General features: G+C 46.0%; 1 protein-coding gene across 1 annotated transcript in view; it reads left to right on the forward strand.

The window, feature by feature from the left end:
* The window catches only part of LOC122921990 (protein PALS1-like), a 29064-nt gene extending 14205 nt beyond the window's left edge, over positions 1–14859 (forward strand). Inside the window, exons 6-13 of the mRNA XM_044272369.1 lie at positions 375–452; positions 1750–1933; positions 2940–3011; positions 6055–6126; positions 6979–7146; positions 10458–10660; positions 12976–13086; positions 13934–14859. Coding sequence (XP_044128304.1) covers positions 375–452; positions 1750–1933; positions 2940–3011; positions 6055–6126; positions 6979–7146; positions 10458–10660; positions 12976–13086; positions 13934–14110 — 1065 coding nt within the window. The 3' untranslated portion in view covers positions 14111–14859. The remainder of the gene's footprint in view (positions 1–374; positions 453–1749; positions 1934–2939; positions 3012–6054; positions 6127–6978; positions 7147–10457; positions 10661–12975; positions 13087–13933) is intronic.
* Positions 14860–21706: the final 6847 nt, after the last annotated feature.

A 21706-nucleotide genomic window follows, 5' to 3' on the forward strand; every position in this document is an offset into this window, starting at 1 on the left:
ACCGATCGCAGACATTAGCCTCTGGTGTCTACTGTGTCAAACAGCAGAAACTTGGTGGCGGCTGTGGCTCCCTTTCTACTGAGGACGCTATCTTTAAAGTCTGGAGGTCCGGAAGTGATTCATTGGAGACAGCCCCTTTTAGAATGTGGGTTGAAGGGTTTAGTTAAACTGTCAGATTTCAGCTTCTGTGGCTCCATAACAGACAGAGGAGTGGAGAAAGGTACAAGATGGATGTACCTCCTGGGGTACCTTGAATTGGATTGGTAATGAGTGAATGTGGGGCATCATCATTTTTGGAAGGAATTTTGTATTTACTGTAGTTTCATGTTAGTGATTGTCATATTTTAGAGTAAAATGTAGTTTCTCTTTACTAGGCTGAAATGCACGGGGCGCTCACTTTTGTACTTATCCCTAGTCAGCAGACCAGACCACCGCCGGCCAGGGAGACTGTGGTAAGAAGCAGTATTTCTACGTTTGCATCATGTCATTGTGTCATTCACATTCATGTATACGTACAAGTATGTGTTGAATATGAAAAAGTATTTATATTGCAAAGGGTCATCATTAAATGCGGTGGACTCCTTTAATGATAGTGGTTACCTTGAGTTTAAAAGTTTGCATCAAGTTTTTGTCTATAATCTATTGTTTCGCTCGTTCTTCGGGTGATCGGTGGCACATTTACATGGGCACAGTGTCGTGATAATCTGCCCGATTCCCGGCCCGTCTAAATGAACCCTTACTTGTACTGACAGACGCTGATGCTGGGACGTGTGTAATTAGTGATTGCCCTCTCCTGTTGGTTCTCTCCTCTTACACACATTCTATATGTGTGCTTTCCTCCCGTATCTACAGCCTGTGTAAGCTGACCTCCTTGCATGCTTTACCTCCTCTCCACACTCTGATGTACTATGTAGGACCTCTTCCACCTCTTACTGCTATCTGTACACTGAGAGAGGGGAGGGGGAGAGTTGAAAGCGCTGCCAGAAACTGTTGTGATTTGTCAGATTCAGCAGCACCACCAGCTAGGTGAAGGACTTGCACATGTTGTACAGTAGCAAAATGGTAGGAACTCTTTAATGAAGACTATTTATAAAGCTTCTTCATTTTACATTTAGGGAGAAAGCTTACCGTAGCTTGTCAGTTTTCTGTCATATTATAATCTGTGGGATTATTCAGATAATTCCTGCATCAGTCTATCTTTGCACAATGGGGTTGTTCCTGCAGCATGCACATGGATTCATGTGAATGGGACAGTCCCAAATATTTTTGCAACTGCCGTGTGCGAGTATAGCTTTGGAAAATGGAGTCTTTTCATGTAATAATAATATATGTCAAACCATTATGATGTGTGGGTGTCGTACTCGGAGACCCCCTGCCATCAGCAGGTCCATTCAGGTTAATGAGGACGGGATGCATTTCCTTTCACAGCGGCAGGCAGGGAAATCTGTGCCGAAGGTGCAGCACTTAGAAAGAAAGCGCTGCTCCTCTGTTTTGAGAATCGCGGGGTTGACTATACACCATCACCTACTGTAGCCGTGGCAAAGCCTCCAATATCACGTGCTGTATTACTGGTCAGCACAATCCTGAGAGGCGTTTGACTTTCCAGGTCCCTTCTTTACTGCTCATTACTCTTGGCCTCAAAATAGTTCACTGATCCTCTTAACTCCTAATGTGCTGTTGACCACGGCTGACTTCTCCTCTCCCCTGGTCACATCACGGTCCTATCGCACATGTCTTATTTCTTTCCAGGTACATGTCAAAGCGCACTTTGATTATGACCCCACAGATGACCCTTATGTCCCGTGTAGAGAGCTGGGCCTTTCCTTCCAGAAGGGAGACATCCTTCATATCATCAGCCAAGATGACCCCAACTGGTGGCAGGCGTATAGAGACGGCGATGAAGATAATCAGCCTCTTGCAGGCCTTGTGCCAGGTAATGTTCCTCTTTTTAACAGGCTCTTAACGTTTTGATTAATGGGGGTCTGGGTGCTGAGACCCCCACTAATGGGTAAAATACAGGGGGCAGAAGCGCTCAGCTGTGCCCCTTGTTTCTGCAAGTGGTGTACAGATTCATAGAAAGTCTGACCTCTTGTTTTACCCATCAGTGGTGGTCTCAGCACCTGGACCCCCACCTGTCAAAGCTTTTCACATGTCTCAATGACACGTTAAAAGTTTGTCAATATGCTTGGTCATTTTTGGGTAAATTTCATACAGGCGTAATCAGTGTGGGAAATACACTCCTCACGACAGCAGGGTTTCCCGGACTGAACTCTGCTCCTATGGCTCAAGTTCGCAGCATTAGACTGATTTATGATGCGGTGTGTTCCTGCCTGAATGCGGCTGTACTGAATTGTGCTCACGTAATGCCGTCAGTACAGGAACACACAGCATTATAAATCATTGTAATGCTGTGAGTTTGTGTCACAGGCAATACAGTAAGACGGAGAGCATTTCCCACAATGAGCATGCTTGTGTGAGACTGCCCTTAAAGGGGTTTTCTGAGACTTTATAACTGATGACCGATCTAGTAGTATATGATCAATGGGGTCTGACACCCAGGACCCCCGCTGGTCAGCTGTTTTGGAAGGCACCATTGCTCACAGTAGCGCTGCGGCCTTCTCACAGCTTTTACTAGGCCAGTGATGACACGTTTATTGGTCACGTAGCCTAGGAGCAGCTCAGCCCCATAGAAGTGTGGGGCTGAGCGCAATACCAAGCACAACCACTATACAATGTACGGTGCTGTGCTTGGTGAGCTGCTCACAGGAGCCTCGCTGCCTTCTCAAGCTGCTGATCTAAGGTGCAGTTTTCTGATACGAACTCTGGCATGTAGAAAACAAATTTGATTTCTGTTCTTTTTTTTTTTTTGTTTGTTTTTTAACAATTTCATATTACTAATTTCTAAATTAGTGTGAATGTTTTTTTGTTTTTCCCTAAAGGAAAAAGTTTTCAGCAGCAACGGGAGGCAATGAAGCAGACAATAGAAGAGGATAAGGAGCCGGAAAAGTCAGGTAGGCCTTACCACATCTGTTGAAAGGTGACTCGGCTACTACTGTAACGTGCCTGTCATACCTGCGCAATGCCATCACTTTATAATCTGTGGTATTCTGACCTCCAGGATCCCCATTGGCCTGAAAAATGATAAAGGGGCTAGTTTAGCGCTGCATCCACTTCCCAGGCAATTACATTCAAGTGAATGGGCTGACTGTGAACGGGGAGCAGCTCTAAACGCTGCCCTGTGGCCTCTTTATTCATTTATTATTTTACCGGCCACCTTTGTCATATGTTTGTTACTCCTTATCTTTTAGGACTTGTAAATCCCTGAGAACTTTGTTTTCAGAGTCTCTCAGTTTCTTATTTGTGGCGGGGTGGGTAGGTGGCTGTGCTAATTATTTTGCTATAGTAACGTTTTAGATCCAGGTGTCCCCTGTAGGAGACGTATAGCATTACACAGCAGCCATTGAAATGAGTGGCCTACATAATTCAACGTCTTGTCACCGCTCATAGCAGAGCAGAGGACCCACCTCTGAAAGGAAGCATATGGAATTCAGTTACCTAGATCAAGCAACCGTGTCCTGCACCAAAAATGTACATGAGTTTTAATGTGGCGCACTTTTACTATATTTTTCACTTTATAAGACGCACCAGATTATAAGATGTACCTAGGTTTTAGGAGAGGAAAATAAAAATAATATTTTTCATCAGACTCCCACATCACACCCCCATGTCAGACCTCGGATCAGGTTTCCTTATCAGAGCCCCACTTATCAGAGCCCCGCTTATCAGAGCCCCGCTTATCAGAGCCCCGCTTATCAGAGCCCCGCTTATCAGAGCCCCGCTTATCAGAGCCCCGCTTATCAGAGCCCCGCTTATCAGAGCCCCGCTTATCAGAGCCCCGCTTATCAGAGCCCCGCTTATCAGAGCCCCGCTTATCAGAGCCCCGCTTATCAGAGCCCCGCTTATCAGAGCCCCGCTTATCAGAGCCCCGCTTATCAGAGCCCCGCTTATCAGAGCCCCGCTTATCAGAGCCCCGCTTATCAGAGCCCCGCTTATCAGAGCCCCACTTATCAGAGCCCCGCTTATCAGAGCCCCACTTATCAGAGCCCCACTTATCAGAGCCCCACTTATCAGAGCCCCACTTATCAGAGCCCCACTTATCAGAGCCCCACTTATCAGAGCCCCACTTATCAGACTGCTGCCACTCTGCACAACCAGCTGCTCTTCCTGCATTTTCTGGCTTGCGCTGCACTGTGAACTGATGTCACCGGTCATCTGATCTTAGTGTTTGCACTATGTCGTGACGCTGTAAATAGTCAGGACAGCCCAGCAAAGACCAAGGAGGGTGAGTACAGTCAGGGCTAGCCACGCGCTTCCATAATGGAAGCACTCATTAGTATTCACTTTATAAACGCTCTGCCATTTCCCGCACATTTTCTTATAAAGAGAAAATCATGGTACTTTTTTTCTTTTGCCCTCTCACCCCACGTCACACAATTGCCGGGTGTCAGTGGGTTGTCATGGCAGCCAGGAAGCTAACGGTGGCTCTCAGGTCTGTCACCTTAGTACGCCAGAGGCAGTATTGTAGGATGCCTGTCAGTGTTAGTGCTCATGCACACAAACGTATTTTCTTTCCGTGTCCATTCTGGGGTTTTTGGCCGACCTTATGCGGAACCATTCATTTCAATGGGTCCGCAAAAAAATGGACGTTATTCCATGTGCATTACGTTTCTGTATGTCCGTATTTCTGTTCCGCAAAAAAATAGAACATGTCCTTTTATTGTTCGCATTACGGACAAGGATAGGACTGTTCCATCAGGGGCCAGCTGTTCCGTTCCTCAAAATACGGAATGCACACGGTAGTCATCCGTATTTTTGGGGGGCAGATCCGTTTTTTGCGGACCGTAAAATACATACGGTTGTGTGCATGAACCCTTACGCTGTAGAGGTATTGCAGTGTATTTTAGCAACCCCTTAATAAGACTAAAAAAAGAAAGTTAAATAAAATGTTTCGAAATATTTAAAATAATAATAAAAAAAAAAAACGCAAACCTCTCTCCCAATGAAAAATGCTAATAAATGAAAAATGTGTAAAAAATAAAATAAAGAAAAAAGTACACATAATTGGTATAGCCAGATCTGTAATACCCCAAACAGTCTGGTTTCTGAGACGAACATTTGAGATCTGTTGGGGCAGTGCTGCGTGTGGCTGCTGTTAGTGTGGTGCTGTGTCTGTGGGTTGGTGGGGCCCAGTGCCAAGGGGGCTTAGCCCGACAGCAGGGGGGGTCTGGCTGCCTGTAGGTGCTGTATTGTGGCACCGCACCAAATTAGTGTAGGGACCCACCTGAAAGAGGCCATTTATGCATTTTGATCAAAACACTTACAAAGTGCCCTGTGCCTAGCTGCAGTAGATCAGTGAGTGGCGTGTGGATGTGCCACCCAGGGCTTTGTCTCTACAGTTTGGCCTACATACACCAATGTCAGATAATTGGGGGTCTCTGCTCTTCTGGATCTTGTCAGTTTTGTGCTAGGAATCTCAGCTACATTCCTGGATTAACAGATGCCACCTGGACACTTGCTAAATATATAAGGATACCTAGGATGGTATACATGTTGTGTTAAGGCCTCATGCACACGACCGTATTTTTGGACCGTGTCTGATCTGCATTATTTTTTTTACTTTATTTTTGCGGATCGCACATGACCTCATTCATTTCTATTGGGCTGCAAAAAATGCATGAGGTCATCCATGTGGCTGTTCCACAAATTGTAGAACATCTTCCATTCTTGTCTGTTTTGCGAACACTAATATCCATTTCAATAATGGGGACCGATGAACGTAAGGGATGCACACGGCAAGTATCCATATTTTGCGGATCCGCGGTTTGCAGTCCGCAAAATACATACAGTTGTGTGGATGAAGCCTAAGAGACAGGACTGTCCAGTTAATGATATTTCTCTCTTAATAAAGGGTCTCAAAGTTCTTTCTAGTAGTGGGTAAATTACTGCCTGCCATGATTATAGTCATCTGCCTAAAACCTCTCTCTTCCTTTACAGGCAAATTGTGGTGTGCGAAGAAAAACAAGAAAAAGAGGAAAAAAATATTATATAATGCCAATAAAAATGATGGTATGTATCCAGGAAGAAGGGGGCGTTACTGATATAACAGTAATCCATGGAAGGGTCCATGACTCAAGGGCCCCGTTAAAGGGATTATCTCACAACTGATGCGTCTGAACGCTGGGGGGCAGAGTGCTGGGACCCCCATCATTCAGAAGCACAAGGGATATGTGTCCCCCATTTGAATGGAGTTGAGTTTGAGCGTGCACTACCCTAGATAGCCGAGTCAACCAGCAGCTATCTCTGTCAGGCCCCTAGGTTATCCTGCGTGGGTACTAGTCTTATTAATGGGACTAGGATTGCAACTTGCTTGGGGCATCTCATGGTTGCCGACCAGCACACAGATGCCTGCTGCATGCCCAAAATGTCTGTGTAACTTGTTTAACGCTAGCAGGGACATTGCATGACAGGCCAAGCAAATCTGCCACAGTCACGCAGGGCGATAATCGTCTTGTGTAAGAGTCGAGCGCTTAGCCGAGCACAGCTCTGAGCATTCGGTGACTGCGCATGTGCAGAAGCTGCGACAATCTATATATATTTTTTCTCCTGTAGTGGGCACCTTCTTGTGCTATGAACTGGGGTAAATTTATGCAGAAATAGTATTAGGTGGCCACGCCCCTTTCCCGCTAAGCCCTGGCCCCTTTTCTCACCACTTTTCAAAAGTAGCAAGAAGTGTAAAATGCGCCATAATTTGCGATTTTTTATTTATTTATTTTATTTTATTTTTTCCCCCTGCCACAAAGGTTTTGTAAAAGGTTTAATAAGTCTGCAGAACATTGCGTATGAAATAGTAACAGTTTTGTCATATATGTGTCTCTATATGATGGATTTGTCTATTCACTTATCCCTTGATTCCTCTAGATTACGATAATGAAGAGATCCTGACCTACGAAGAAATGTCTCTCTACCACCAACCTGCAAACAGGAAGCGGCCTATAGTACTAATAGGGCCACAGAACTGCGGGCAGACTGAGCTGCGGCTGCGCCTAATGAACAGCGAGGCTGATAGATTTGCTGCCGCCGTGCCTCGTGAGTATTCTGCTCCAAACTGCAGACACAGAAGAGGTGCCTTTTAATGACCGCCCGCTGTCCTGTTGTTTCTGCTGATGAGGGAGTTACTCTGCCGCCAGAGCGCTCTAGCACTAAGAATTGGGTGTTACCTGTGTTCCTAACAGGTTATCCAGTAATGTATATTGATGACGTATCCTCCGGATAGGTCATCGGTATCTCATCGGCGGCAGTCGGACACACGGGACCCTCACCGATCAGCTGTTAGAAGAAGTTAGGCGCTCAGTGAGTGTCGTGGCCTCTTTCTAGGCCATATGACATCACCGTACATCAGTCACATGACCTAGATACAGCTCAGCCCCATTGAAGTGAATGGGGCTGAGCTGCAATACCAAGCACAGCCGGCTGCACTCCCCAGAGCTCCGGGGAGTGCGGCGGCTCCTTGGAATAGCTGATTGCTGGGATGTCGGGAATCAGACCCCCGCCAATCTGATAATGAGGACAGGTCTTCATTATCATTTCACGGATAACCCCTTTAACAGCAGGAGTTGGACGACACCATCTGTTAACCCTTTGATCATGGCGTAATCCTTACTGCAGCATATTTAATGGGGACTTCTTCCTAAGATCGATTGTAGCTGGAGTAGTGATACTCAGTCAGCCCTGGGGACCTATGAAGGATTCTCGGGCTGTCCTTGCTGTAATACCTCCTGCACATGAACGTGTGCGCCCAGTGGTCGTGCTGCAGCGAATGCGGTCCGCAATACGGCCACGGAGCGCACACGTTCGTGTGCAGGAGGCCTAAGCCTGCTGTTAGGGCACACTAGTGTTACCCAGTAATACAGACACAGAACATAATCTATAATATATTAGCATACAGAAGTATGCTAACACATTATAAATGTGACATAAAGTTCTAAAACAGGAATCCCATAATGGGATTTAAAAAATACTATAAAAGTTTAAAAAAAAAATCTAAATAATCACAACCCTCCCTAAAAATATTGCCGTTATTCACTGTAAAATGCATTTTATTGTGCACACATTAAATACAAATATAAAACTGTTGGGTATAAACGCAACTGTGATAACCTGAAGAATTTGATTATCGGGTTATGTGGCGTAAAAAGACTCCAAATATCGATTCTTTATGTCTGCAGCAAAACGAGAAAAAATTTGACAAACGTGACTGTAATTTGTATGTATTCCCGAACAACTCCAAATAATCACATTTCTCTCTTATAAAACAAGGCCTCAGACAGCCGCCCGAGTGGAAAAATAAAAAACGTACTGCGTCTGTAATGCAGAAAGGCAGGCGAAAACGTGAAAAGTGTTTCTGGTCTTTGAGGCCATGTCAGGGGTTAATGAGCTGTTATGCCGTTACATAAGGCACTCGTGGGAGAAGGTTCACGGAGTTCCTGATGGTATGGCTGCATTTCAGTGATGAGTGCTGATTTGTGAACTCGTTATCCCAGTTTCTATTACAACATTGATGACTGATTACATGATGGTTGTTCCTGAAGGGCGACGCTCCCCCTTCACACATTTTGTCAGCCCACAGCTTATCTGACTTTGCTCCTGCAGTTTGATGGGAGTTGTCAGGGCAATGCCAGTTGACCCTTGTGGTACCACTATATGTGTGGATTTTCTGCAGTGGGATTGCATGCTGAAAATCCACGTTGTTTACAGTAGCAGAAAATGGGGTGAGATTTTGGAAACTCCAGAGGGTGAAGCCTGATAGATCCACGGCAAAATGCAGACTTTGCCACTGATCCGTCGCGGTTTTACCTCCTACTATACTCTGCTCCTTTCCATGGTTACGACCGCCCTGCAATCAAGCAGTGGTGGCCGTGCTAGCACAACTATAGGATAAAGCGCAGGCCTCTCTGGTGGCCGAGAACTTAGGAGTACGCAGAAGCCAGCTCCTTTTCCTATAGAGTGCAAGCACGACCATAACTGCTGGATTGCAGGGTGGTCGTAACCCCTGGATACAAGCAGTGTATAGTGTGATGGAAAAATGACTCAAGCCAGCAATATGGGTAATAACAATACATGAAGTGCCTTGTAGTAACTTTCTCTACATGATAAATGTCACTTTCTGAAGGTAAACTATGTAGTGTTTTCTGCCCATGTTCTGAAAACAATGGGGGTCATTTATCAACTGGCTTAGTTGCCCATAGCAACCAATCAGATTCCACCTTTCCTTTGCCAACAGAGCGGTGAAAGGTGGAATCTGATTGGTTGCTATGGGCAACTAAGCCAAGTCTACTTTACACCAGTTTCATAAATGACCCCCAATATGCTTGAGTCTAGTAGTCTGAAGGTTGCGGCAATGGTGGGGATTTTAAAGGGGTTGTCCAGTTTCAAGAGAACAACTCAAGGGATTGACCAGTAATGAAGAATAGATGATTATTTACCCGCTCTGGTTCTTCAGCAGGGCTCTGTTTTCCCGGCTGTACCGGTGATGTCAAGTTTAAACTGAACATCCCCTGTAAGGCCTCATGCACACGGCCGTTGTTTTGGTCCGCAGTTTTGGCGGCTCTGATGCGGACCCATTCACTTCAATGGGGCCGCAAGAGATGTGCTGTCCGCATCCGTTGCTCCGTTCCGTGGTCTGCAAAAAAAATAATATATAACCTGTCCTATTCTTGTCCGCATTTTGCGTACAAGAATAGGCAGTTATATCAATGGTTGTCCGTGCCGTTCTGCAAATTGCGCAACAGACGCGATCCGCGATTTGCGGACCGCAAAACACACAACGGTGGTGTGCATGAGGCCTAAGGGTATTGTCTCCTTGAGGAGGTGTCTTGGCTCCTTCTTGCAGTATTCTGTGCAGCTGGAATGTGGTTACTGTTGTGTATAGCGCAGGAGGAGCTGGGCATACTGGATTCAAACTCCCGCTGGCTCTGCATTTATCAGTCAGGAGGACGCTCTCCCACCATGACGCCCTCACATATACCTCCCTGTATGAGTGCAGGCGCGTTGGGTTGTAGGGGGTCCCAGGACAGTAAATGATAGAGCTGGTGGGAGTGACGATGAGTGGGGCAGGGGGTCATTCAGCCTCCTGTCTCTGAATGGACGTGATTTGTAATTCCAGACATAGTGGAATTTGTCTAATGGTAGTCTGCTTTCCCAGTCTGCCTTGTAAAAGCGTCCGTGTCCTCGAAAAGCAACATTTGGTGATTTTTCTTTTCTGCCCTCGCCTTAACCTACCCGGATTTATAGTCCTAAAAAGCAAATGACTGTATGATTTATTAGAGATGAAACCATTCTTGGTTCCTGTACGGTTGGAGCCAGACTCTCAGATATCCGTTTTGTCCTTTTCTGTCCAGATACGACTCGGAATAGGCGAGACAATGAAGTGGCGGGCCGAGACTATCACTTTGTCTCCAGACAGACGTTTGAAGCAGACATCGCTTCTGGCAAGTTCATTGAATACGGGGAGCACGAGAAGAACCTCTACGGCACCAGCGTGGACTCCGTGCGACAAGTCATTAATTCTGGCAAGATTTGCCTTTTAACGCTGCACACGCAGGTGAGGTCGCCGTCACGTCTCTGGATCAGAACCACTACACTGCCTTTACATTCTGGACAGGCAAATCCTATAATATTAAGGCTTTATTGTTATATTTCGTATGTGGAGTCCGAAGCCTATCTTTGCTGAGATCATCCACCCTTAAGAATGTACATTTTTCAGGAGTTTTTCAAACATGGAGATATATGGTGGCCGTGCTCATGGGGGATAGGGATTCGTCAGGACTTCATGAGAATAATCACATTGAAGAAGGGCTGGAAACAATAGATTGGATTCACCTGCATGGCAAGCTTGAATCACTGCAGCACTTTACTTCCTCCCTGCTGTGGTTAGTGCAGGAGCAGATAGGAAGGCAGAAGGGTGATACAAAGCTTAAAGGGAATGTATCCTCTATGTTTTGTACTAATTTAACCCCCTAACAGATTTGCTCGAGCTTTGAGAAAACAAATTCGCAGTTCAGCCCGAGCAGGGTAAGCGGGAAGGCTGGTTTAACCCCTCATATCTCAGGATCCAAAGCCACTAGCGATCTGCTGCTTCCACGCTTTCTGAATACTGTGCACAAATTCTTTGATAAATACCGGCACCAGACACAGCCTCAGACCCGCTACTCTTCTTTAGTGCAAATCACAAGTGGAGCATCCATTTTTTTCACATCGCAGTCCCAAATAAATTGACATAACACGTTCAAACCTGCACATCAGTGACTAGGGAGATTGTCTTTTCTCAAAGTTTAACTCTACAGCCAGTGTGTTGATAATGTTTGACTTGGGCTACATGCACACGACCGTGGTGTGTTTTGCGGTCCGCAAATCGCGGATCCGCAAAACATGGATGGCCTTTAATATAACTGCCTATTCTTGTCCGCAAAGCGTGGACAAGAATAGGACATGTTTTTTTTTGTGGGGCCACGGAACGGAGCAACAGATGCGGACAGCACACGGAGTGCTGGCCGCATCTTTTGCAGCCCCATTGAAGTGAATGGGTCTGCATCCGAGCAGCCGAAATTGCGAACCAAAATAACGGTCGTGTGCATGAGGCCTTAGGCTACATGCACACGAACGTTGTTGGTTTCCGTTCAGTTTTTTTTTTTGTTTTTTTTTTTTGCGGATAGGATGCAGACCCATTCATTTCAATGGGTCTGCATAAAATGAGGACAGCACTCCGTGTGCTGTCCGCATCAGTATGTCAGTTCCATAGCCCCACAAAAAAAATAGAACATGTCCTATTATTGTCCGTTTTAGGCATTGTTACAATGGATCCGCAAAAATAATAAAACAAATGGCATTCGTTTTATTTAGTGGCTTAGCAATTTGCGGACCGCAGAACACATACGGTCTTGTGCATGTAGCCTTACTCTAGTAGGTAGAGACATTAACAATGGAAAACAATCTAAAAAAGACACTGACGCAGGGGCGGCAGGCGGATGATGACGCAGGGGCGGCAGGCGGATGGTGACGCAGGGGCGGCAGGCGGATGGTGACGCAGGGGCGGCAGGCGGATGGTGACGCAGGGGCGGCAGGCGGATGATGACGCAGGGGCGGCAGGCGGATGATGACGCAGGGGCGGCAGGCACTCAGTAAAGGCTAGGATGGTGACTAGCAGCGCTGCGCTGACTCTTGTAGTTTTCTACCATAAACATAAGAGGTTAAATGTCACGTTGCCGGTATGTGCAGTGCAGTCATTATCACTGCGCTTTGTCAGCCCACACGGAGGTTCAGGGACAGTAATACCACCAGCAATGTGTTTCTTGTGAAATTCTTGAAGACTCCCGTGCTTCTAGTAGAACAGCTGCGGCCGCCCCAGATATAAACAGCCGACCTGAAGGCTGCGGTGGAATGAGTGGGAGCTGCCGCCTGAGACTGCGGCCGGGTCCTGCTCTACGTGTGGGGGGATATACAGATGAGTAATGCTGTGTGATAGCAGAAACCACTTGCCCCTTACATTCGTCCTTAGCCGTAGATTCATTTCTTTGTAAATTCCCACGTTGATTCAGTCTGTCCCCTCTGGTTGTCTTAAAAATGACTATAATAATGTCTCGATGAGCAGATCTAGGGGTCTACACTTACTCTAAAAACAGCGCCACTCTTCTCCACAGGCTGTGTCTGGTATTGCAGCTCAGCGGTTAACTTGAATAAAACCAAGCTGCAATACCTCACTGCGCCTAGGGACATGAGTGGTGCTGTTTCTAGAGTAAGCTCCTTTAACTTATTTGGGGGTTGCCTGTTTTATATGTATAGTATAGTGAAGACCACCACACGTGACTTGTTGGCAGTATGTTCTAACATATGTGATTTTTCTTGTTCTCCCCATTTCAGGCTCTTAAAACGCTGCGCAACTCAGATTTAAAGCCGTACATTATATTCATCGCTCCACCTTCTCAAGAGAGGCTGCGTGCACTGCTGGCAAAAGAAGGTAGAAATCCAAAGGTAAGTAGTCGTCCGTGGTATGTATGACTGTGTGTAGTGACCGCATGGTGACAAGGAAACCGCACATGTGTGTGTTTTACCAAGAACTACTGGTAAGTTCCTTGCAGAGATTCTGATGTCTTCTGGCTCTCTGTACATTCAATATGTACTGGAAGTGATTGGGAGTTATGGAAATGGCGTATTTCCATAGCCCTGACCCTCTCTAGCCACCACATCCAGCAGGACACGATTGGGGGGGATCCTCGTTTTAGAGCGAGGTCCCGTAGGTTGGGAACCACACTTCTCAGACATACATGGCATTTAAGGTCAAGGTTCTAGATATCGATGTATCCTTAGGATAGGTCATCTATATGAGGTCAGTGAGGAGTCCGCACTCAAGTCAACGGTTGATGAGCTGCAGTACGCCAGCGCGACCACCACACAGTGGACAGAGCCTTCTGCTTCCCGCTCCGTTCTCGGTTATTTCTGGTGCCCGCTGAGAAGAGCTGATCGGTAGGGGGTGCCCATCCTAAGGATAGTTCTCCTGTACTTAGAATCTAGACAACCCCTTTAAGGGAGATCATCATCTGAGACATTTATGATGAAAGTATAGGTCATAAATGTCTGATAGGTTTCGGTTCCACCTCCAGGACTCCGGTTTCCTTCTCCCCTGTTCACACTCCAGCAAGTGTAATTTATTCCATTGTACTTTGTGAGTTGCTGAAACGACCACTACTTTACGACTCCCACAATGACGATAGTCCCATAATGTTGGCCTGAAAAGGGACCTACATATGTTCTCGCAGTCAGCCGATGCGTGTGAGCTGACGATTATGGTCGGTGACATGTTTTCTGGTTTCTCTTGCAGCCTGAGGAGCTCCGAGACATCATAGAGAAAGCCAGAGAAATGGAGCAAAACAACGGGCACTACTTTGATATGGCCATAGTGAACACTGACCTGGACAAGGCCTATCAGGAACTCCTCCGACTAATCAACAAGCTGGACACGGAGCCTCAGTGGGTCCCTTCCTCCTGGTTGCGGTGAACGGAGGCGCACAGCAACCAGCCCCGGACAGTCACGGTTGGAGAACCAGTTTAGTTCTGTTTTTGCAACGTATGTTTGAGTTATTCTAGAAGATGGCCAGAAGATGTGGCCCAATGTAGAAGCACCCATTCAGGTTTAGTCTAGACCGAGCAAACCGCGCCGACTGACATACCAGCTCGGCGGTCCATGCCAGGGTAATGCGGGACAGTGCGTGATGTCAGCATGGAGCGCAACCTTGTAGGCCTGACCCCTCCCGGGAAAGGAGGACATGTTTACAGACCCTCATTAACCTTCTTGTGGTAGAGAGTGACGGAGTTAACCTTTTAATTAACCAGGAATCTTTTCCGTTCTCACCATTAGGCAGCTGTCCTACCACCCACAGATTAGCCGTCGGCGGTGGCTCCTGTAACGCGTGGCAGCACTGCGGCACTTATATATATAAAGGATGCTCGAGAGAGAGAAGAATCACTGAGAAAGTCTCCTACGTAACTGGATGTACAGATAAGAGATTGTGTTTTAGCAATATACTTTCATACACCCTCCCCCCCCCCCAGCACACATCACACACCGGAGGGCGCAGATTGCGGCGCTGGTTTTTTTTAACCAAGAGAAGTTAGTTTTTAACGGTCAAGGACTTTGCCACATTCCATTTTATAGTCGCACCCGTTGCCAGCAGCGATTCCTGTTTCACAAGTTGCAATGAATGTAAAGCTGTTCGTTTCTCTAAATAAACTTGGGCTACAGTTTCACCAGTGACCTCCTCCTTCCATGTTGTCCTCTCATCCAGAAGGCGTTCATCCGTTCAGTAGCCTCTGGACTGCATGTCCTCCACATCCGGCCTGAGGTACGCCATACTTCACCCATACTTATCCAATTTTTTTTAGGTTTTGCGTTGGCCGTACATACCAACCCTCTGGGTGAATTTGGGTTTTTGGAGAAGTTTCATGTTTGCTCCACTTCTAGTTCCTATGATTGGAATGTCCACCTCCGAGCGTAAATCCTGAGCTTGACTTTTTAATAACGAGTTCTCCTCTTTAGCCTTGGCAGCTTTGAGGGCATGACTCCAGCTTAGACATTCTCTGATAGGAGCCTAAGGTAGTCTGAGCAGTTCACACCAAGCCATGTTCCATGCTTTACACTCCAGCTTTGCTTAGATGATAAGATTCTCTTTGGAGAACTGATCATCGGGGAGGGGGAGTTGTAGAGATGTGTTTTAAAGGGGTTTCCCATCACTTTAGTCACCTGGGGGTCCGACCTCCTGGGAAGGGTACCTTAGGATTTAGCAGGACAATGGCCCACCCCATTCGCTTGAAAGGAGCCCTGCTGTGCGGGGAAAAACTGTTATGGGGCTGCAGTGCTGATCATGATCATAAAGTGACATCACGTCATAAGATGGGACTGCCGTGTTAATTATGAATGGTAGATGTTAAAGGGGATGTCTCATCCCAATTGGGTGGGCTTAAGGACACAGCCAGGCTGACCGACGCTCCGCTGTTTCCGTGGCTCCCCTTTTAAAGGACGGAAGCAGCGTAGCTTGTGCCGATACTCTATTTGCATAGCTGCCATCCACGACAATAGGAGTTACGGAAACGGTGGATCACTGGGCCTCTCAGCGGTTTCCGTGAGCCTATGGAAACGGCGAGATAGGACAACCCCTTTAAGGCATTTACTGAATATGGTGTCCAGTTCATGGACTATTAGGCTCCCAGAACCAGAGAAATCTGAGATTTTTTGGAAAAATGATCATTGGGACATACTTCTGGTCACCAATCAGATTGACGAGTGTAACGCTCGGCATCAGCCAGTCTTAAAGGGGACAATACATTGCTGTTATCATGTAGGTGATGAGGATTAAAGGGGTCATATGACATAAAAGGTCTGCTTTCTTCTGGATTCTTGCTTCAGACCTGTGCATTTAAACAGGTATGAAGAGCTGCAGTACCAGACATGCCCATGGACAAAAGTGGCGCTGTTTATATGTGGGGGAGGGACCTTTCTTTCGTCAATACATTTACTAATGTGTATCTACGCTTCAGACTCGGGATATGATGAATGGATGGACGCCGACGGACTGTATGTATTATAAATTGTTCAGTATTAAACTAATTGGTCGTTACGTAAATGGATTTAGGTAGTTAATATCAGATCGGTGGGGGGGCTGACACCCTGCACCCCCACCTATCTGCTGTTTTCGGCAGATGCCAGAAAGCTCCATCCACTGGGAGCTGCGCTGCAGTACCTCTGTATGGCCACTACACAGTGGATGGCGCCTTATGCCTCTGGCTCTGTCCACTGTATAGTTGCCGGACCAGCACATTGGGGGGCATGCAGTGAGTCTCTCCCCTACCGGTCTGATATCTAAGTCCTGGAAGTCACCTTTAACTGTACAGATATATATAATAGCTAGTTATAAGGTGAGGACTGTGGAGAAGATGTGGACTCTACTGTATATGTTTGTGCTACTGTAGGATACATTGATAGACTTAGGTAGGCGCAGATTATAATGAAGGATATGTGTGCACGTGTATATGGAGGTCATCACTTATCTTATTATTTAGGGGAGGGGGTGGCTTGGACTGCTTGATTACTTGAATACATAACGTTACAGACTGTATTACACTCCAAGGTTGCATTCACTATTCTGCAGAGCTGAAATCTCCCAGGATTCTTGCTGGAGCAGTTTTTGTACAGAGCAATGTCTGGTCATTTGCAGTCTATACCCCAGGCACTGTACAATGATTTAACATGCATCTTGGGAGCTTGGCGCAAGCTCATAAATTGCTTCTAATTAACCAGCTGAATTGTGAATGCAGCTCTGGAGCATAATACGTACTGTAAATCAGGATCACAACAAAGAACACTAGAATTACTCTGCTTAGACCAGTTAAATATGTGCATTCTAAAATGGCATTCAGTGGTGATCATTTAAAGGGGTATTTAAAGAGGACCTTTCACTAGTTTAAAAACTAACTATATCTGTGGGCAGAGCGGCGCCCAGGGGTCCCCCTGCACTTACTAGTATGTCTGGGCGCCGCTCCGTTCGCCTGGTATAAGCACCGGTGTCTGCAGCTCCTTCTATTGTACTGGGCGGAGTTTTTGTATTAGGGTTGTCCCTTGCTGCAGCGCTGGCCAATCGCAGTGCACAGCTCATAGCCTGGGAGTCCCAGGCTATGAGCTGTGCGCTGCGATTGGCCAGCGCTGCAGCAAGGGACAACCCTAATACAAAAACTCTGCCCAGTACAACAGAGGGAGCTGCAGACACCGGTGCCTATACCAGGCGAACGGAGTGGCGCCCAGACATACTAGTAAGTGCAGGGGGACCCCTGGGCGCCGCTCTGCCCACAGATATAGTTAGTTTTTAAACTAGTGAAAGGTCCTCTTTAATAAAAACCAGACATCATATAGGACATGACAACCTCTTTCTAACAGAGCTAGAACCAGCCCTGTACCTCACATGGATCCAGAGATCTCCCCATTCATTGCTCTGCTAGATTTATATCAAGCTGGCAGCTCAGTGGACGTGCCCTTTCTCAGGGAGGGGGGTATCCTTTCTTCTGCAGCTCTCTCCTTTAACGGTCACAGCTTCTAGCAGGAGATATGGCTGGTTGCAGTTGAAAATTTATACTGAGCATGTGCGACCTCCTCAGTGAGGTGGATGGAGAAATAAAAAAAGAAGCAAACAGCAGGTGGCGCTATCAAGACAGATTTTATTGAATAACTCGCTGGCTATACTTGAATTTTAACTACTTGCAATTACAAAAGTGTTCAGCTGCGGGTGCTGGTTTGAAAAATGTTGACTATGTTTCGTGGGACAAAACCTTTTACTGGAGCGGAACCGTATATATGCATTGTGGACATATTAACGTATAGCAAATGAGTGGTGGAAAAATTGAATGGAGGGTGCACTGCGCCCTCTATTCATTTCAATGGGGTAGCCGAGCGCTGGGTTGGCTATTTCCGTCTGCCCCATAGAAATGAAATGGGAGCAGGGGCCGCTCGTGCGCGGTGCGCTCCCATTCACTTGTATGGGAGCAGCGCTTGGTGGTGGACAGACCCTGGGGTCCTCCAGCCACAGCTCTCCCCGATCCGTTCTGGTTGTAGGTGCGGGTCCCAGATGTGGGACCCGCACCTATCAGACAATGGGGGCATATCCTAGCGATATGCCCCCATTGTATGTGATGGGAATACCCCTTTAAGACCAGCAGTTTAGACACTAGTGGTGGATCTGCCTGGCGCCTCTATATAACTTTGGCGCATTCCAACGCCAGTCTATATGTAATACAGCTTCCTTGCTGGCTTAAATTTAGACCATTTTTTAAGCCCACGCTACAACCCCTTTTTTTAGACCTGGCATGAGTGAGGAAAGTCACAGAATGCAGCGCAAATAACCTTTGCTCAACAGTTATATGCCAGAAAACTGGCGCATATCATTTAGTGAATGACCCCCGTAGTCTCTCTATTACCTTCCCATGCCTAGGACAATTCCTGGGTCGTAATTCTTTGCAAACCTACTTGTTTCTGCTTTCTGGGGCAGGGAGACACTGGATACTGAGAATTTGTACTTACACTGAATACTAGTTGTGGGGGTCATTTATCAACCGATTGACTCTGAAGACAGTGGGGGGGGTTTATGAAAACCAGTTCCTTAGAGAACATTCATCTTTTTTTTTTTTTTTATGTAGAAAATGAGTGTTTCTTTTTATGCTGAGCACGATTGTCCGGTTTATCCGGGAATATTTGTTAAAAAGGCGCACTCCTAAATTACATATTATATTTGAAAAAAAGCTCCCGTGTATTACTTTTACATCTTGTGGCGCCCCCTGGTGTCTGGTAGCTCAGTCCAACTTCTCAGTTCCTCTTGTTCTTTAAAGGTGAAAAACAGTTTTTAAAAAAATTTTTTAGTCTTAAACTTATTTTTTTTTTAATTATTGCGTTTATCTCAACTCGTATAGAGGAACCTATGGGGGCAAAAAAAAAATATTAAAAACTTACAGCATGCCAAAAATGCCAGGATAAAATCAAGTTTTGTCTGTAGTGTATTTCGTGTGCTAAAGACTTATTTTTTTTTCTGTATAGATTTTACTTTAAAAACCCGCTGTGAAAATGGTAAAAAAAAAAATAGGGAAGATTTATGTACCCCTCGGTGCCAGGATATAGGTGCACAAATCGTTGGAAATTTTGTGCAAGCTCTGGCTTAGCTCCTAGCTGGCATGGATTTCAGATTGAGGCGTGTGCCTCTTAAAGGGGTTGTCCGGGCTTTTTACTATTGATGGCCTATCTTTAGGGTAGGTCATCACTATCAGATTGGTGGGGGTCCTGTCTTAGTCATAGACAGCAGTGGTGAGAAGTGAGACTGCCCGCACTAATCGCGGGGGTCCCGCCGATCTGATAATGATGACGTATCCTGAGGATCAGTAGTTTGAAGAGGCTTTGGCGAGTGCTGCGGCCTCCTCACAGCTTACCGTATACAATGCCATACGTTGTACATACGCTGTGCTTGATGTTGCAGCCTAGGCCCATTCACTTGAATACGAGTGAGCTGCGCCTAGACCATGTGACTGATGAATGTGACGTCACTGGCCTTGGAGGAGGCTGTAGCGGCCTCAAAACAGCTGATCAGTGGGGTGCTGGGAGTCTGGTATTGATGACCTATCCTGAGGATAGGGCAGCAATAAGAAAAGCCCCTAAAAGCAGGCTGTTCTAAGAGGGTATTAAAAGAACACTAGGGGGCGCCATAACAATGGTGTGGAAGCGTTTTATAAGAGATTCCCATTGAGGAACTGTTCCCTTTATACGTGATGTAATATTTAATGACTGGACGACCCATTGGTTCCTTGTCATACGTTCGAAAGTAAACCGGTACAAGATGGAGAATGTGATGCCTTAACGATTTTATCCTCCATTTTCTAACCCTCATGTATCTGCACTGTGTATGGATGAGATGTCACAGCTTTGTATAAATGTAAGATTCAGAATAAAATCACGGTTGTACGTCTGAGTTCTTCTTTCACGTGGAGCACAGCACTTAGCCTCCTGATACTGCCCGATGTATTCATACATTTCCAGGAGGTGTAAGAGAGGAACAGCACAAGGCAGAGTTCTGATAAAAGGTGAGCTAATTTTGAATCTTGATTTCAACGGAAATGAGCAACGCTGATTGCGTGGAACCCAGTGGCGTAACCAGAAATGTAAGATGGATTCCTGGCAAAGTCGCCTTATCCATTTTTGCCCCCCTAAGGACCAAGAGTCCTGTTTCACTATTGCATCCAGGCATTCTCATGACTTTTCTAATTGTAGGATTGTGTTAATAAGGACTTCCTCGTGGGACTAGTTATACCGAACTATGCTCCACAGAAGATACTGTGCTGCTTACCCACTCAAGGTATGGGTATACTCAGAGGAACCCCAGTGATGGGATTAAAGGGAAGTCGGACCACCGCTGATCTGTTAATTCATGACTAGGGAAGAGTGAATCGACTTCGGATGAAACAGGTTAAATCTATTTAGGGTCTTGCGACTTCTTCAGACAAAAAAATATATGACATCAGCAATCCTGGTAAATGACCCCCAATGTAGATCCGAACTCTTGGTATACAATTATAAATATGTCTGAACTACAGATATTATTGACCTGTCCTCAGAATAGGGATGAGCGAATCGACTTCGGAGCTCCGTACAGTATTAGAATGTATTGGCTCCGACGAGCCGGAGTTATTGCTTGGTGAAGTGTTGCGACTTTGGGTAATAACTTCATAAATTAATTTGTACTGTAAAAAAACATTTACCACTTGGAACCGAACCTGGGTTCAGGAAATGTTTTTTTACAGTACAAATTAATTTATGAAGTTATTACCCGAAGTCTCACAAGACTTCGCAAAGGAATAACTTCGGCTCATCGGAGCCAATACATTCTAATACTGTACAAGCTCCGGAGTAGATTCGCTCATCCCTATTCTGAGGACAGGTCATCAATATATGTAGTTCAGACATATTTATAATTGTATACCAAGAGTTCGGATCTACATTGGGGGTCATTTACCAGGATTGCTGATGTCATATTTTTTTTTATGTCTGAAGAAGTCGCAAGACCCTAAATAGATTTCAATCTAGACGCACGGACTGCCGGAGGAGGATGCATCTAATTTGTGATCAGTCCTGCGCACTCAGTCAGCGCAGGGGATATCTTTGGCTAGTTTGATAAATGACCACCATTGTGTTTTATTTATTTTTTTACCATTTTCAAGATCTCTGTAGTAGAAATTTTACTTTATGAACAAGTGTGTAGGCGGACTGATCCGAACTCGAAGCATCCTAAGAATTCAGGATGCCGGAGTACAGGCCAGTAGACCTGAAGTCAGCTCTGGACACTGGGCTGAGGCTGAAAACTTCCTATCCTTCCTCTCTGGTTTGTTAGTGTTAGATTTATTTTACAACATGCCATACGCCTGCGTTAGGTGGGCACAGGGGTGCACGTAGCCTTCCTCCAGCCCTACTGTTAAAGAAATACTTGGAAAACATTACATGCAGAGCATAACCCAATCCCTGGTTGCTGGAGACTGCATGGTTGTGTCCCTTGTCCCATCATGGAGACCGTAT

Source organism: Bufo gargarizans, chromosome 11, assembly GCF_014858855.1.
Source record: "Bufo gargarizans isolate SCDJY-AF-19 chromosome 11, ASM1485885v1, whole genome shotgun sequence".
Classification (NCBI taxonomy): Eukaryota; Metazoa; Chordata; class Amphibia; order Anura; family Bufonidae; genus Bufo; species Bufo gargarizans.